At 43.9% G+C, this 19,097-nt stretch overlaps 1 protein-coding gene across 2 annotated transcripts in view; it reads right to left on the bottom strand.

Moving 5' to 3' along the window:
- The window catches only part of CDC42BPA (CDC42 binding protein kinase alpha), a 1,077,984-nt gene that overhangs the window by 124,827 nt on the left and 934,060 nt on the right, over positions 1–19,097 (bottom strand). For both annotated transcript variants that reach the window (XM_078649868.1, XM_078649869.1), the window contains 3 exons: positions 14,661–14,780; positions 9,888–9,968; positions 5,032–5,137 (listed from right to left, as the gene is read on the bottom strand). In XM_078649868.1, the coding sequence (XP_078505994.1) occupies positions 5,032–5,137; positions 9,888–9,968; positions 14,661–14,780 (307 nt within the window). The remainder of the gene's footprint in view (positions 1–5,031; positions 5,138–9,887; positions 9,969–14,660; positions 14,781–19,097) is intronic.

The raw sequence follows: 19,097 nt of genomic DNA, 5'->3' as shown, positions 1-19,097 counted from the left end.
TATGCAGACCCTACTTCATAGTGTTCTAGAGAAGAGCTACACAAAGTGCCTAGGAAGATCAAGGATAATAGATAGGTATTTATTTGAATAGCATGGAGGAAATGTGTATGGGAAGTAAAATGAGAAAGAAAAAGAAAGATAGACTATATAAACGGCAGAAAATAAGCAGAAGAGAAAGAAGGAAGGAGTGATTGAATGAAAGCCTGTGAACAAAGGCACTCAAAGGAACAATTTTTCTTTGTGGATGGTTACATTGTCTTTGTTAAGAATGCAGTCACTCACTGGTTTTACCCGGTGCCCTATGCGGTAAGAGGTAGTGGCAGTACCTCGTGAACCGCTTGCTCGCCACAGGCTTCAGCACTGAGCTAGCGCTTCCATCTATGTTGTGAGTGTGAATATTTGAATTGGAAATTGTATTTTTAGCCCTTTTAAAAAATCTGTGACTAAAACAGAAAACGGAATTTTAAAATTGTAAAATCGATCGCATTGCCCACACTCACCACCACAACACCCTATTGACTGGTGCAATCGCCGTCATAGGAGACGCTCTCTGATCCGCCTCCCCTCTGAATGCTAGAGGGAGGACACCACTTCCTGTCTCCATACTGCTGGGCGGTTAGCGCTCTAGCAGCTGGGTCTCTCGGGGCTACTTAGGCTGAGCCTGACTTCCTGGCGCTGCGGTAAGAGGTAGTGGCAGTACCTCGTGAACCGCTTGCTCGCCACAGGCTTCAGCACTGAGCTAGCGCTTCCATCTATGTTGTGAGTGTGAATATTTGAATTGGAAATTGTATTTTTAGCCCTTTTAAAAAATCTGTGACTAAAACAGAAAACGGAATTTTAAAATTGTAAAATCGATCGCATTGCCCACACTCACCACCACAACACCCTATTGACTGGTGCAATCGCCGTCATAGGAGACGCTCTCTGATCCGCCTCCCCTCTGAATGCTAGAGGGAGGACACCACTTCCTGTCTCCATACTGCTGGGCGGTTAGCGCTCTAGCAGCTGGGTCTCTCGGGGCTACTTAGCCTTCGCCTTCCAGTGAGCGCGCAGCGATCGCGCGCAGTGGAGCCGAAGAGTAGCCGAAGAGTAGCCAAAGAGTGGCCCGTCTGCGCCCGTCCGCGACAGGACGGGACCAGGGGCCACCCACCCTGCCCCCATGTCCCTCCACCCCCCCTGTGGCCTGGCCTCATCTGGAGACTCGCATATCAGGTACTCCTCTCACTTCCTACGATCTCTCCGCCCCTTAGATCACCACCGATGTGCAGGCAGTGGTTGGCCCAATCCTGAGGATCCTATTCCCTGCTGTCAGTGTGGCTTTCAAGCCACTATTAATACCATAATACCAGGGTCCTTACCCACTCCCAAGCCAGTAAAGCAAGGCTGGAAAAGTTTTTTACTTAATGTCCGCTCTCTCCCGCGTCACTGCATTGAAATATGGGACACTATTCTCAGCCTCAAACCAGAAATATGCTTCCTAACGGAAACTTGGTTAAAACCCCATACTATACCTTCTGTCATGACAGGGATCCCTACAGGATATAAAATCCTGAGACAGGACCGCCCGATAAAAACTGGTGGCGGCACTGCTATAATACACAAAGACAGTCTTCGCATCTCCATATTAGAACAAGCCTTACTTCCATCTATGGAAATAATGATCTTCAAAATAAATACTGGAAGTAAAAACCACTGGAAGGGCGCATTAGTCTACCGTCCTCCTGGCGCCGACACAAGTTTTTCCTTAACTCTCACTGAAATGCTTGCTCCTCATATGAAAGCAAGAGAACATTTCATCCTACTTGGAGATTTTAATGTCCACGCAGATATACCAGAAGACCCTGATACCAAGCTCCTACTGGCAGACCTCGCCCTCCTAGGCCTGCATTTATGTAACAGTGGTCCCACCCACAGAGGTGGCCACACCCTAGATCTCATCTTTTCTAATGATTCGTCAATATACTGCCATCCCCCCAAATCAGTACACTGGTCCGACCACAGCATGCTGGAATTTTCTTTCATGCAATTGACCAAATCTCCCGATTTTTCTGCCACCATGAGTATTAAACGTAGACCTTGGCATAAGGTTACTCCAGAAGCATTCGCAGAAACCTGGAAAACACCAACTTTTTCCGACTCTGACAATTCTGACTCGGCCCTTGCCAAACTAAATGCCACCCTACTCGACACAATTAACCTCCTAGCCCCTCAAAAACTGGTCAAATTACCAACAACCAATAACAAAAAAGAAAAATGGTATACTGAAGCATTAAAAATTGAAAAACAAAAGTGCAGAAAATTAGAAAAACGATGGAGGAAGAACCACTCCAGTGAAAGCAAAGAGCTTTACCAACAAGCTGTCTCCTCTTACTATAAAAATATAAAAAAGGCAAGGAAGACCAGCCTTCAATCCCAAATAAATGAAGCTGACAACTCTTCCAGAGAATTATACAAAATTCTAAGATGTTTCACCAACCCCATAGCATGTGAAAGTCCGGACACTTTCTCTCAGGATTTGTGTGATAAGATCTCACAATTCTTTGAAGATAAAATTGACACCATCTATGACAAGATATTGGCCAAACATCCCAACAACACAGAGACGACTGATGCTCTTTGTCCACAATCTAACTCTGAGACTTTCACTGAAATCCCAGAAATTTCTGAGGTTGACATACAATCTCTATTAAACACAATAAAAACTGGGTCCCCCCTCGATCTGCTTCCCTCCAGAGTGATGAACCTGCTTAGCACTGCCCTCTGCCCCATTATCCAAAAAGTTTTGAACCTATCCTACAAAGAAGGTAAACTTCCTCAGCAATGGAAAGAGGCAGTGGTGAATCCTATTCGGAAAAATGCCACCTCCCCTTGGACAGAGCTCGCCAACCTCCGCCCTATCTCTCTGCTGCCGCTCCTGAGTAAACTGGCCGAAAAGCATGTTAATATCCATCTGTCCAGTTTCATAGAGGAGACAGGGGGCCTGGACCACTCTCAATCTGGGTTCAGGCCCAGCTACAGCACCGAATCAGCCCTCCTCTCCGTGACTGATAACATCAAGATGTCACAGGATAGAGGAGGCTCAATGATTCTGGTGCTGTTAGACCTGTCGGCCGCCTTTGATACTGTGTCCCACAAGATCCTCGTGAGCCGTTTACAGGGAGTAGGCATAGGAGGACAGGCCCTTTCTTGGCTGGCGAGCTTTCTGTCCGGGCGCTCACAATCTGTCAGCTTGGGACCTTACCGCTCCTCCTCTAGGATGCTTACAAAGGGGGTGCCACAGGGCTCATGCCTAAGCCCCACATTGTTTAATGTGTACGTGGCCCCCCTTGCTGAGATTGTGAGAAAACACGGATTCACCCCGGTGTCCTACGCTGACGACACCCAACTTCTCTACCCTTTCCATTCCCTAAATTCCAATGTTAGGGATAATTTCGCGGAAGGCATGAGGGCTATATCCAGTTGGATGGCGGTTAACCGCCTCCAATGCAACGTTGGGAAAACGGAGCCAATGCTCTTTGGAAAAGCGTCCATACTATGGTCCCCTGACTGGTGGCCCTTAGACCTGGGACCAGTACCCACCCCAAAACTAACAGTTAAAAATTTGGGGGTGAAGTTAGACCAAAATCTAACCTTAAAGGAACATGTGAGTACAGTGGCGGGGGCATGTTTCCACACAATTGGTCTGCTAAAACGAATCTTCCCATACTTATCAGACAATTACAGAAAGACCTTAGTGCAGACCTTGGTGATGAGTAAAATTGATTATTGCAATGGACTCCTAATACAAGCCAATGAGAGTGCCATAAACCGCCTCCAGGTAGTCCAAAACACAGCGGCCAGACTGGTTTTGAATGCCCCCCCGAGAACCCCTTCCAAGCCTTTGTTGCGAGAACTTCATTGGCTGCCTATACGGCAACGCATCAAATTTAAAATCTGTTGCATAGTCCACAAATGCTTGTTCGGGAAAGCCCCTAAATATCTGACTCAAAAGCTGCCCCTCTACAAACCTGACAGAGCACTACGATCAAGCAATCAACTGTTGATAAAAACCCCTCTGGTTAAAAAAACCAGACAAGGTGGCAGAGCCTTCTCTCTGGTAGGGCCCAATCTTTGGAACAAACTTCCTCCCGACCTAAGACAAACCTCTAACCATCCCTCTTTCAGGAAAAAACTAAAAACTTGTCTATTTCTGGAAGAATAAATATTCCACTGTCAGCTGATAACCACAACCTCTGTCAACACCTGCCATGCTACCTGCGAGCAAAGCGCGGAGATACCCCGCAAGGGGTCGATTCTTGCGCTATATAAAAAAATATAAAATAAAAAAAAAAAAAAAATGCAGTATACTGGGGTGGGTGAAACACAAATGTGACTTACACGGTAGCAGATATATATGTTAACAGGGTTGCTGACTTACAATAATTCTAGGGGGCCTTGTACTACAAAATTGCCAGGGCTGCTTTAGGTTCCCTGTCCGGCCCTGCTATCAAGACATCTATCAAAAAATGGTCACTGCAACAGGAACATACAGAATACGGCTACGGCAAACATACTTTTCTTCGCAGTGCATTGCCTTCCGCATAGTTTTTTTTTACGGACAGACACTGGCCTATTGCCCATCTTCTTTGTGGTTGTTTTCAAGAAAGTAAAGGGAAATGTTTAACTTTGTCTTCCTCTAGATGTGAAAGGTCTACATATTGCACTTCCTTTCCTTGTGATGTAACTTCCTTTTTAGGGGTCACAGACAGTTCATAATGTGCACGAGAGTGGAAGTAAGGAAAATGTTGACAAAATAGTACCACATAGGATATATATATATCCGTGTCCGAGGAGTTTTTGCGGCAGGGCGGGAGCTGCTTTCTGCTGCTGAGACGCGGTTTTGAATATATATATATATATATATATATATATATATATATATATATATATATATGAATGAAAAGTATCAGTTGTAGTCAGCAGCACTCTACTTACTTCACTCTAGCTTTCACTCAGTATGCATGCAGAACAGATCACCGTGATTGATCTTACCTTCACAAGTGCATCCTTGCCGTATCAAACCAACCATAAGAGACGTGCATTGATTACATTTCGTTGGTGTATTAAATGATTTCACTGTAAACTGGTGTGCTTTGGGCTGCAAAAAAAAAAAGATATCTTGCTGTAGTGCACATTTTCTCCAGTACTGCTTCTCTCTGTAGCCTACAATCTACAAATTACACAGGTTAACTTAAATACCAAAAATACTGACATATAGGCAACATTAAGTAATTAAAGGGCAACAATTTGATTATTTTCTGGGATCCCTCGAATAAGGATCAGTGAAGAGACTCGAATGTAGTGAACGTAGAGGTTGAATCTGTGAGTAATTAGTAGCTGGATCTTGAGGTTCATGTGAAAGAAGCAAAGTAACTCTCAATAAGACATCACCCAGCAGGTTAGTTGCATATAATTGTGTGCAGAAGAACCATGGGCTAATTTATTGGGCCAGACATTTTTTTTTTAACCAGGGTCACAGTGGCTTATGAAAGACTGGTCTCTTTGTGAAGTGGTACAAACAGGCTAGGAAGTGATGCAATGATAACTCAAATGTTTAAAGTAATAGCCCAGTGAGCAAAGAGAAAATTCAGGTCTTGAGTAGTCAAGTACTTTGGCGTGAGTGTAAATAAGGATACACCTATGCCCCAAAAGTCTCACTGGGTATTAAAGAATGAGTTGGCACCAACAGGTCACTATGCTTCAAGCAAGCTCATTTTGAAATTTACGCGACTTTCGCAGTATTATGAAAAAAGGGAGAGCTTCTGGTACAAGCCACTCGAAGGTAGACTAACACGCCGCACATTAATATACTTTTCAAAAACTGTCTTGAGTATAGCGGTGCCCTATCAACCTCCTACTGTACTCTACAGTACCACTAATCCACGTTTCAGAAGATATCAAGATTACGGCAGCTCAGTACAAAACACGTCCGTTCAGTTTTCCCAAACCTTTTTAATGAATGTTTTCATGTAATTATATACACAAATGTATTGGATGGAATAAATTGTGTTCTTTTTTAATAATGATTTGTTATTGCTAATTTTTGAAGTGTGTATTTCTTGACATTGTAGCATCATTTGTTCCTATTGTGTTCCATAATTCTATTGACCACCAGCATTACGTATTCTGTGTTTCTATATCCCTAGGAAATGGGACTGTATTAGGGATTTTTTTTTGCTTCATATCAATTAGAATGAACATAAGTTACTTACCTGTAAACTGTGGTTCTCCAATATTGGTATCTTTCACAGATTCACATGCTTGAATCATTCCCCGTCGTCGAAGTGGGTGTCCCACAGTACATTCAAAGCAGTAAGTAAGGACTTTAAATTGAAGTTAAAGAGAAAAAACATTCATGTTAACATCTCGTCCTAGTCATTAGGAATGGTCCAAATTCCAGTCAATAAGGCGACGGCCCCCTGTAGAACCCTCACCACGGGGGCACCAGGCTCTGAGCACAAGTGAAATTCAAGTGTATATAAATAACTTGGGGAGCCCCAATGGGGAGAAGAGCGGGTCTCATGTGACTATGAAAGATACCAATATTAGAGAACCACAGTTTACAGGGAAGTAACTTATTTTCTTCTCCAGTATTGGGGTATCTTTCATAGATTCACATGCTTGAATTCGAATAGATAGCAGTAGTATTGTAGGTATGTATGCTGATAAAAGACATGCAGTAAAACATACATAATCCTGTACATAGTAAAATGCTTCACAGATACATTCGTAGATATATACACATATATCTATTGGCATTCACCTGCATATATGTATATAAATATACAAGTGTACATAACAATGTGTACACGAAAAAACAAACTTAATTCAGTTATCAACCAAATAAAAAGAATAGACAAAACATATGGGAAGGAAAGAGGCTCATCTTATTGAAAAAGATCATGAAGAAATGATTGTCCCACAGCTGTGTCAGCATTGCTTGTGGCTTTCAAACAGTAATGCCTTGTAAATATGTGCCTTCTGGACCATGTTGCTGCTCTGCAAATCTGCTATAAAGGCACACCGGCAAAATGAGTTATCAAGCTTTCAATGTTGAAGATAGTGTTTTGCCTGTTTGTTGATGGCATAAATGTATAGCTGCTGAAATCCAACGTGCTATATTCTGTTTAGTAACAGGATATCCCTTCCTGACATTTCCATATGCCACAAGCAGCTGGTCAATTTTTAGGATGCTGGTGGTCTTCTGCAAATAGAATTTGATACATCTCTTGGGATCTAAAGAGTGCAAAGATCTTTCTGCTGGTGTTTGCAGATTTGGGAAAAAAGTCTTTATCATTTAGAAGAAAATCCAATGGGAACTTAGGGAGGGTGGTAGGATTGGTACAAAGTATAAGCCTTTTAGAAATTGTTTGCTCTATGATAGAAAGAGGCGACCCAAAGTTGGTTGGTGCAGTTTTCACTCATGGTTGGCCGAAATTGACCTGCTCAGGGAATCTGCAAGGATATTGGCCACTCCTGGAACATGTCCAGCTATTAAGATTATCTCATGTTGAATTGCCCAATCACAAATTTGATGGGCTTGTAAGACAACGTGTCGATTTTGTCCATCCTTGTTTGTTTAGATGGAGCATGCTTGTAGTATTGTCTGTCCAGGTTAAAACTGATGCGCCTGAGATTTTTGAAAGAAAGGACTTCCAAGCCAGGAAAACAGCCTTGAGTTCCAACAGACTGAGTTGTAGAAACCGTTGCTGGCTGTCCCATTTGCCCTGGACTGTTAAACTCTCCAGATGTGCTTCCCATCCTTCGATGGAGGCGTCAGTCATAGAAGTAATTCGGAGGATCTATTAAGAACGACTGGCCTGTGGCTGTGTTCAGAATGTGAGACCATTATTGACGCGCATCTTTCTTTTGTGGTGTTATCCAGATGATCTCCTCAAAGGACCCTGAGATTTGTAACCACTGACTGTCTAGTTCTTCTTGCAAGGATCTCATCCTCAAGCGGCAGTTGGGAGTGAGGGGAATGCAGGAGGACAGCATTCACAGAAGCGGTTTGTACTTCCGTACTGAAATGGACTTTCTTACAAGGAGTAAAACTGCTAGCCTGCAAATCCTTTCATGCCTTTCCAGCGAGGCGAAGGTCTTTGCCTGTTGTGTGTCTATGTTGCTCCTACAAACATTCTGACCCTCGAGGGTATTAGCAGAGACTTTGGAACGTTGATGAACAGCCTGAAGGACTGGAAAAGGCACCGGTATTTCTGAGTACGACTGTTTGCCACTGTAAAGAATTTTGCTTTCATGAGACAATCGTCCAGCTAAGGGAAAATTTGAATCCCTGCTTGACGTAGATGGGCCCCCACCGATGCTAGAATCTTGATGAACACTTGAGGAGCCGAACGAAGGCTAAATGGTAGAATCCAGAACTGATAGTCCATGCCAACCACTCTGAAGCATAAGAAAATCCTGTGCTTGGGGGGGGGGATATGAAAATAGGAGTCTTGAAGGTCTAAGGTAGTGATTTGATCTCCTTGATTCACTTATTGAAGCACCTTCTGAAGAGACCACATATGAAAGGTCTGTTTTTCAAGAATTTGTTGAGGCAACATAGGTCCAAGATGGGGCGCCATTCCCCGATTTCTTTCTTATGAGGAAAACTCTTGAATAAAATCCTATTGCTCGCTGTGCGCCTGGTACCACTTTGATCGCTCCCTTGTGCAACATGACCTTTATCTGAGATAGTAATTCCATTAGATGAGAAGGCGGAGGACCAGGGCTTGGGCAATTTGGAGGGATTTTCTGAAATTCTAAAGTGTGAACGTTGGAAACTATATCTAAGACAATCTGTTGTTATCGTTGACCATTTGGGGCGGAATCAGGAAATCTTTCCACCAATTTCGCAAGACCTGGTGGGGATTGTGGCCGGCACTGGGTATTTGTCACTGTTTCTTGGTGGCCTCTCTGCCTCTGAAGGCTCTCTCAAAGTTTTTTGAGAGAAACCTCTGCAGATTTTACAGTCTCTCACCTGGTGATCAGGGTGAAGGCAGTAGATACACTTCTTGAGGCAATCATACGAGTGTAGTCTGAGCTTCTCACAGAAGTCAAAATGCATAAAAAGAGTCCTTTTTGTAGAAGACATGCTGATCTGAAGAAGAAAATTGTTCAGTAGGCAAAAACCTCAATGTCAAAGTTATTGCTTACTGCTTTTCATATACTGTGGGACTCCCTATTCGACGACAGGGAATAATTCAAGCATGTGAATCCATGAAAGATACCCCAATACTGGAGAAACTATATTTTATCATCCATTAACTATTTCATTTGTTTTTAAAAGCACGAACAGCATATTCAGGAGTTGATATGCTTTTTCATAGAATGTTTCAATGGTATAGGATCATAAAGAACAACGGAAGGTACAAATAGGGAACAAACTTTACAGAGAGTGATCAATAGATAGCAGACACATTTTAAGTAAAATATGATATATATTGAAGCATTCTCTAAACTGAAAATAGTAATTCTGCCTGTACAAACTACCAGTTCGCACTACCTAAGTGGCAGTATTTCCCCATCATCTATTTGTGCTTAGGTTCATATAGGAATGCGACTCTGAAGCATGCAAACGTTTTCCAATTGCCACATTTATGTAAATTGAACTGGATCATAATCTGTGCTCAACCAAGAACTGCTTACGCATAGATAGTGCTTTCCTTTGAATTTTGTGCTTGGGTGTAAAAACCTCGACGAAAGAAAATGATAGCAATTAAGTAAAATACTAAAAGATTGTGATATGGTTTGAACACACTGAAGAAAGTAAATGATACAAACTTAGTAAAATAAAACACTTGAACAACTGGATAGCTGGTAAGACAATTCCTTCACAATCCAATTACCTTTGGCGTGGAGGCACCTGAACTGATGTACGACACTCTCATTGTTGGTGTCTGAATGGATCGGGGAGGGCGATCCGTGATCTGCAAAATGACAAGAAGAGCAAGTTATTGAATATCATTCTCTGGTGATGGGATATTTGAAGCAATTTATTCAAAAAGAGAGAAAATCAAAGATGTTTCTTTGCCCAATGTGACTTCTAAGCTATGAACCAAGAGTAAGGTTAAGCTAACGGTGAGAGCAAGATGGCTCAGTTGCCCTCCTACCTCCTGTGATCTGCAGGTGACAAGTGTGGCAGGAATCCTATGTCCTAACAAATTATTATTATTCAGTTTGTCACAAGCTGATTTGAATGCCACTGTGCGCTTCTTATACAACACTGTTACACGTGTCAAGTTTACAAAATACTCATTTGGTAGCAATAGAAAATAGAAGTCCTTGAAGTACTGAGCATACTTTTCTGTATGCTCAAGTATGCTCTTGTGCATCAATGTACATTCTATTTTTGCAGCAAACAAAGTGAAATTAACTTTAGGTCACAATGACTATGACTGAATTAGTACAAGTACTTTAAAATACACATATGTTAGATATGCTAAGCGAATTGTTTCTGTATCAATACATTGAGAGTATAAACAACAATCACCTTTGTCCAAACAAATATTAAGATTGCGGCTAAAAACAATTCCTCATCTTCTAGCACATTTTAAGATGCTAATTTGCAAGTTTGGAAATGGAACAAATTTCTCCACCTTGCAATTTAGGAGACAACAATGCTTACTACTTTCACCGGTGTACTCATTTAAGCATGGACATGCGTTCTTCAGAGACAGTTCTTCAGAATCTCCAAGGCGGACTGCTTTGTTGATTCTAAAAATTCACAGACATTACAGGGTAGAAATACATTTCTACTTATGAACTCAGCTTGTCAGGGATTCAGACCCCTGTACTTTTCAAGTGTTTCAACAGGGAAATGCTAAAACGGTAACTGGTAATCTGAAAATATTCCACAGCAGACCAGTTCCCGGTGCACCGGTAAAATGACCGGGGAAAAATGGAATCCAACACAATGTACTCAATTCAGAAAGGTAATCATAGATCTGCACTCGTACAAGGACTATTTCCTCAAAGTGGCAGATTGATAGTTTCCCCTTATTCACAAAACCCAGCAAAGGTATGCCTGGAAAACTTTAGCAGTGACAGATTTAATGAGAGATGCATCAAGGGATACTTAAGCTTTTTGCTTAATGAATTGAGGTGAGGCACAGACTCAGAGATTCTTTTGGACAGAGTTCAGTAGGTGAAGCATTCACCAGCATCTTGTTAACTACTGGTGCAGAATGGGGGTGCAGCCACAGATTTGTAACCATATAAGTCACTTCTGGTGTAAGGAGACAATGGACCACTGAGCATTTTTATGAGATAAGAAGAGAGTCAGTACCCTCATGACTGTGGAAGCTCAGCTGCCAGTGTTTTAAGTGAAGAGATTCCCTTCCCACCTGAGCCATCAAGACCCAACTGAATAAAAAATGTAAATCCCCCTTTCCCTTTAATCGATGAGTTTAGCTGCTTAGTCTTCTACTATCGCCAAGCACCCTAATTCTATTCTTGTGATGAATCTCGGTGTACAGCTCCAGGCAAGGGAGCCTTTTCCTGGATTCTGTCCCCATGCACCCAGGGTTAAAAAAATAGCTACCTTACATTTGCTAGTATGCAATTGTCAAACTACTGCTGTGGTAGACACCGGAAAGTCACTGCCTAGTTCTTCAAGTAGGTCAGTATGTCGTGCATAAATGTAACCCTTTCTTATTTTTATTTAATTCAAAACCTATTCAAATATTTTCTCTACATTTACTGATCTGGGATGGATCAGTAAATTAAAAAATATGAAAATGAAGTACCGCAAAAGTGCTTTTATTTATAAAGCGGAAGGGCTGACAGCAATTTGCTGTCTGACCCGCCCAAAAAGCTAAAATTAATAAAGAAGAGTGGGTCTGAGTAGTGAGTTGGGGGTGTGGGCTGGAAAAGAAATACATGAGGGAGTGAGCACCCGGTGGGCGAGGGTGACTTACAAAGTAGAGAACAGCAAAGGTCAAAGGGAGAAGCACACGGACAAGAGCAACATGAATCAAAAGGGATAGAAGGACATGGATTAGAAAGAGCAACATGGACCACTAAGGGAGAGAAGCACACAAAGGAGACGGCTGAAAAACACATGCACTCTCAAGGAAAACTTAAGCAAAAGGAAAAAAAGTAGTCCCATAAAAGTGGACGCATGGAGGCTAATTACAGGGAAGAAATAAACCTAAATAGACAAAGCAAGTCACTGAATAAGAAGAAAACAAATGATGGTGACAATAAAGCCACTTAATGGTAAATAATGGGTGGGCTTTAACCCCACTGCAAGTTCTTGGAGAGCTGACCTAGGTCTTCTGCAACGAGACAGCTTCTTCTGTCTGGTATGCACAACCTAAAAATGACACACAAATGTTATACCCTTCAGGAAGGCTTGACATCACTATCACAGCTCAGACTCCGGTAGAAACAGATACTGTTAAGTCTTCTGTCATTTGTCTGTGGTTATCACTTATAAAACCACTTCAGAGTTGCTTTGTCATGGTAAATAAGTTGGCCTGCAAAGTAGAGTGCTTCATGTAGTTATAAAAACAGTCTATATCTGACAAATCTCTATAGTCATGGTAGTGTTCACTTTCAGTCTTTGGAGCTATATGAAAACACACAGGCTAGTAAAACTGCCATGATGAGGCTCATGCTTTGAGGGGCCTGGGCATGAAGGTCCATTGTAATGGCATGGGCCCATCAAGAACAAGCTTCATCTTCTATACACTGTAAGAGTCCATATACCTAAAGAATAAAGCTGGCCAGATGGTCCATTTCTTCTTGATCTGGTAATGGAAGTTGTTCAGATGAAGTCTACAGTGATCCTATTTCACTCTTTACTCTGCTAAAGATAGCCACTTTGGTAGCAGTCACACACAGTTGCTACTTACTAACTCATCTTGCAAGTCAGAAAAGACTTTTAGACTTGCAAAATGGGATTTTCGACCCATTGGAAATCACAATTGGGAGGGACATTAAAGGGGCTTCACTGAATAATTGCGAGTTTTAATTATATTTATCAATGGTTTGCAACTGCGGTCGCAAACCACTGATCCATTGCCAACACCTCAAAGTAGGTGGTAACTGTGTCACAAAGAGGGAAGTGTCCCCTTTCGACACCTTCACATTTGTGAATCATGCTGGGTGACCTCGTAAGGGAAACATTTGGGGGAGAGACATTAGGAAATGGTCCAAGGGACCACAGCCCGCTCCTCCTGATGTATTCCCAAATGGGATTTCGTTAAGAAACATGGACTGCTAAAAAAAAAAAAAATAATCTCTTAGGAATGCAAACACAGTAATGATGGTCTGCTGTTTGTTTAAGTCCGTTATCCCTCTGTTAATTGTGAATCGTGGGTAAGGAGTCTCAAATAGCAGTCTACCTAATTAATATCCACTAGGCAGGTTGTTCAGCAACCCCTGCAAATGGAAATTTTGGGATATGCCATATCACGACTGGTTGCAAGACAAGATCAGAGACAGTGCACAAATAGTCAGTGCACAATTTGCAACTACTTCTGCAGCCTGCCTCTTGTACACTGGGCCCAAGGTGTGACTTTTACTTTCAAAATGTGGAGAATTGTTTCAGCATGTCAGACAGTACAATGAATATCTTTTTTTACAACAGCTACATTAGGTATCAGATTTCCTATTTTGTGCAGAGAAGCTTACATAGACTTGACATGCAGGTCTCACATGAGATCATGCAGGTTCTGCTATCAGCTAACCTTTCATATACCCTATCTTGCCTTTCCAGCCCACAAAATTTTAAAGACGTAGTTCTCGCTTCAATGTGTTTTTCCACCTAACTTCCCAATTCAACCACTACCTGCCCACAAAACCCCAAATCTGCAGTTGTACTTCCTATACTAAAAAAAATATAAATATTTTATAAATACTATAAATACTGCTGACCCTTCTCTCTGCCATCCAGTTTCCCATCTAACATTCAACCCTAAGTTAACTGAGCTCATAGTTTTCAACAGACTTACTACTTTTCTATGCTATCAGTACTTCTTTAATCTTTTCCTGTCAGGCTTCCAGGCCTTCCATTCAACTAAAATCGCATCCTTGCATCCGGTTAACGTATTCCCCTGCTCCACAAAATCAATCTGCTATCCTCCCTCTTCTTGAACGATCTATAGCATCTGACATTGTAGATTACACTACACTACACTACACTCCTCCCATCACACCATTATTCCGAAGGCCTCCTCCAATCTTCAATAATTCTTTTCTTATGTATCAGATTGCTCATCCTAAGTGGACTGGATGCCAAAAGACCATCACAGACCCCCTCTGAAGAATCAGTCCTAGACCAACTCCTTTTCTATCTATATGCCACCTCCTTTGGGGATATCATTTCCTCCTAGATTTTCATCTATCACCATTACACCAACAAAAACAATTGACAGTCTCCTCCTACTTCCAACACATGCATCTGACTGCCTCTCTGGTATTGGGCATCAAACAGGCCTTAGGATTCTAATGCAAAACTCCTCCAAACTGAAGTGCTTATACTGTCCCTCCTCATCTGTATTCCCTCATCTGCCTAGTTAAATCCACTCTCCATCAGACATCTAGACTCAGTGAGTCAGAGAAGATAACAGGGCTTTAGCAGGACAAATTTGCATATTTTCAAGCAAAAGCCCTACCTCTAATGGCTCAATGTCACTTGTGGTGGACGGTGACCTGGATCTTGAATGCATGTGTGACTTAACCTCCTCGTCCCGTGAAGGCGTATTGGACATAGTAAAGTTGTCAACGGAATCAATCTGTGAAAACATACAACACTGGTTAAACACAGCTCTGTTTTTAAAGCCAACGATAACGCATGCATTGTTTATCATGTGTCATTTTGAATTCTAATAGGCTACATAGGACAAATACAGCAAGAAATGCAAAGAAATCTTATGTTCACTCAGGAGCAAGCACTTCCCCATTACTATGAAGATTTCTCAATTTAGAAACAAAGCAAACATTATATTTTAACTCGGATTGTGTCTTATTAACATACACAACATATTTCCGGTGTTCTTATTTTCTTATGAATATTAAGCCATCGCACATGCCACTCAGGTAGTTTAGTTGTACACAAAGTAGTATGTATTATTGGGGATCAGAGAAGATCTGGTATAGCCGATGGCTTTAATGTGTCTGAGGAGACACTGATCTCTGGACAAACTGTGCAAGTTATTCACTTGCTGCGGGTAAGATGAGGGCTAAAACTGGAATCTAGGACACCTGGGATGTTCTAGTCAAATTCTTCAGATATCTTCAGATACTATTTACAGGGAACTTACCTTGCTCAAAGAAAATAAATATCTTACAAATTTCAAGGACAGAAAAGGTTGATGAGATGCTGAAATTTGAAATTTCTTCTTCGTAACATCCACTGAATATCTGACATGTATATCACAATAGCTCATGTGTCTGCCACTACCTAGAGTAAAGCCTTTTAAAATTGTCGTATTCAGCCCTTTAAACTTGTGCTGAACTAGAATGTCTCCGTGTACATCCTTTGCCAAGGTATACAGATAATATCACTTGCCAGATCCTAGGCAGCCATGGGATAGATATGTGATACAATTAGTAAGTCCCTCCGAAAGATGGAACACAGCAGGTGAGGCAGAGCTTCACAGACCTGGTCGGTTCACCTCGCTGAATAAAGGTAAGAAGAAGCGTTGCAGGGGCTTAACACAGGCCCCTGCATCACAGGGGGAGGCCCAATTCAGCCAAGATCCATGAACATCAGAGTCTGCTTCAGTTACCTTATCCCCCATTAGTAATCGTTAGCACTTTGTGTGATGTCCTCCATTTCTACAGCATGTATCACTGCCCTAAAGTTACACCGACAGACTAGATCCTGGCATCTATATTACCACAACTGCTGCAGGAACCTCACAAGATAAAAATAATTACAACTATCTTTACAGTGCAAAAAAGCCATAAAGTGTGTCATTTGCACAGGCAAAAAATAATCTAGATAAAGGGTTCAACACTGAAAGTCCTTGGACAACCAACATAACAGAAAAGGTGTTTTGTAGTAGTACCTTTCCAACCACTAGATGAAATAGGACAAAAGTATTACAACTAATCCTAAAATTGTGATGGGAGTGCATGTATCATTGCCTTGCAAGTTAGTGGGGGTGTACTCCAAACTGCATTTTTTTACCAGCTCCAAAAGGAGGGGTTCTCCTAAACTGCAATGACCACTGTCGCACAAGTTACTACTTGTGTAACGATATATCTGTAAGAGACATTAGTTAGTGATAGATTCCTTACCTTAGAATATCCCCAGGCGTCAGACTGGATCCGGAAAATTTTGCGTAGCAATACCCCTGCGTGCCGGCAGGCGTCGTCCGCGGCTCCGTGTCCGTCGTCGGAGTCGTTAGCACCGGAATGACGTCGTCGGAGTACTTAGACGCCGCCCATGCGAGCTGACGTCAGTTCTGATTCACAGCTTTTCTGCGCCAGATACGCAGAGCCATGATAGAACCAACACTGATGCCATGAAACTAGGGCCCTGAAAGGGGATGACCTTAACCCTAGATATCGGTTTGCAGAACGGGGAGGATGGGTGGGTCGATAAGGAATCTATCACTAACTAATGTCTCTTACAGATATATCGTTACAGAAGTAGTAACTTGGGCATCTGAAAGAGACACGTTAGTGATAGATTCCTTACCTTATAATAGATACCCCAGCAATACCAACCCCGGTGGTGGGTCTGCGAACCAATAATCACACCAGAAAGTCCTGGAGGACGGAAAGGCCAAAGAAGCCATCCCTCCGGACTTGGCTGTCCAGGCAATAGTGTCTTGCAAACGTGTGCAGCGAGGCCCACGTAGCTGCCTGGCAAATGTCCTGCAAGGGCACTCCTCGGCCCAGGGCAGTGGTAGTCGCCATGGCCCGTGTGGAATGAGCCCTTAGTCCAACAGGGGGCTCCGTCTTAGCCAAGGAGTAACACGCCTGGATACACAAGATGATCCACCGCGAGATGGTCCGCTTGTGCACCGCCTTTCCCTTCTTAGCGCCAAAGTAACCAACAAAGAGTTGGTCATCCACCCGGAACTTGTGTGTGCGATCCAGATATTAAGAGAGCGCACGTTTTGGGTCCAGACGGTGGAGCCTCTCTTCCTCTTTCGAGGGATGCGGAGGCGGAAAGAAGGTGGGCAAGGTAATGGACTGCCCGATGTGGAAGGCCGTGACAACCTTGGGCAGGAAAGAGGGTCTCGTCCGCAACACAACCTTGTCCGGATGGACAGAGAGGAAAGGAGGTGTAGAAGAAAGAGCCTGGAGCTCACTCACTCTCCTGGCAGAGGTGATGGCAACCAGGAAAGCAGTCTTCAAAGTAAGAAGACGGAGAGGACAGTTATGGAGCGGCTCAAAGGGAGCACACATCAGGTAAGTAAGTACAAGATTCAAGTCCCACTGGGGCATCACGAAAGGAAAAGGAGGAAACGTGTGTGATGCCCTTCAAAAACCTATTTACAATTGGGGACTTGAACAAGGAAGGCTGATCAGGTAGCCTTAAGAAGGCGGAAAGGGCAGAAAGGTACCCCTTGATAGTGCCCAGAGCAGAGCCCTGCTGGGCAAGAGAAAGAAGGTAGAGGAGAACCTCAGAAAGGGGTGCAGAGAGTGGATCCGCAGCCTTTGCTGTGCACCATGCCACAAATCTGTTCCACCTGCAGGCGTATACCGACTTTGTGGAGGGACGCCTGGCTGCCAGATTGACATTACAGACTTCGGGAGGCAAGTCAAATGGCCTCAACTGTCGCCGCTCAATCTCCAAGCTTGTAGATGGAGACTGGACAGGTTCGGGTGGAGGACCGTCCCCTGCTGCTGCGACAGAAGGTCCTCCCGAAGAGGCAGACGAATCGGGGGATCGACTGACATGCTGAGTAGCTCGGGATACCAGTATCTTCGTGCCCAGTCCGGAGCCACAAGGATAACCTGGGGCCGGTCGCGCCTGATCTTCTTCAGCACTCTGGGCAGAACTGGTATAGGCGGAAAGGCGTACAATAGATCGCAACTCCATTCGCGCCGAAAAGCGTCTCCGAGCGAGTGCCGCCTTGGAAACTCCAACGCGCAGAACTGATGACATTGCACGTTCTCTTCTGTGGCGAACAGATCTAACCAAGGCTCTTCCCACTGCTGAAAGAGACCTTGCGCCACGTCCGAGTTCAGACGCCATTCGTGATCCATCATGCACCGACGGCTGAGTTCGTCCACCCTGGCATTCAGAGAACCTGCCAGGTGTTGAACCACCAGGGTCACGCCCTGATGTTCCAGCCACTGCCAGAGGTGCAGAGCCTCCTGGCATAGGGTCCATGACCCCACCCCGCCCTGTTTGTTGCAGTACCACATGTCGGTGGTGTTGTCCGTGAACACCTGCACTACACTCCCCCGGACAGAGGGGAGGAATGCCTTCAGTGCAAGTCGGATCGCCCGCAGCTCCAGAAGGTTGATGTGGAGCCGGGACTCCGCCGGAGACCAGAGGCCTCTGATCTCCGCCTCTCCCATGTGGCCCCCCCAGCCCAGGAGGGATGCGTCCGTCACAACCACGTGCTCCGGGTGGGGTAGGGAGAGGGATCTGCCACTGACTTAATCGCGGTCCGTGAGCCACCACTGCAACTGTCTTGCAGTGCCCTCCGAGATCAAGACCTGATCGGACAAGTTGCCCTGATGCTGGGCCCACTGAAACTTCAGGTCCCACTGCAGAGCCCGCATCCGCCACCGGGCGTGATGCACTAGAAGGATGCAGGAGGCCATCAGCCCCAGAAGCCGCAGCGTCAACCTGACCGAGACTCGGGATAAAGGCTGAAAGATCGGAATCAGAGCCTGAATATCCCGAACCCGCTGTTCGGGAGGATAAACCCGAAACTGCGCCGAGTCTAGAACCGCCCCGATGAAGAGGAGCTTCTGAGAGGGACACAGGTGTGACTTTGGCACGTTGATGGAGAACTCCAGCAAGTGCAGGAGGTCGGCCGTAGTCTGGAGGTGGCTGACGACTGTCTGGGGTGAGCCCGCCTTCAACAACCAGTCGTCGAGGTAGGGGAAGACTGACACCCCTAACCTGTGCAGATAAG

Source organism: Lissotriton helveticus, chromosome 6, assembly GCF_964261635.1.
Source record: "Lissotriton helveticus chromosome 6, aLisHel1.1, whole genome shotgun sequence".
Taxonomy (NCBI): domain Eukaryota; kingdom Metazoa; phylum Chordata; class Amphibia; order Caudata; family Salamandridae; genus Lissotriton; species Lissotriton helveticus.
Note: the sequence above shows the minus strand (reverse complement) of the source record. Positions and strands in the feature narration are given on the sequence as shown.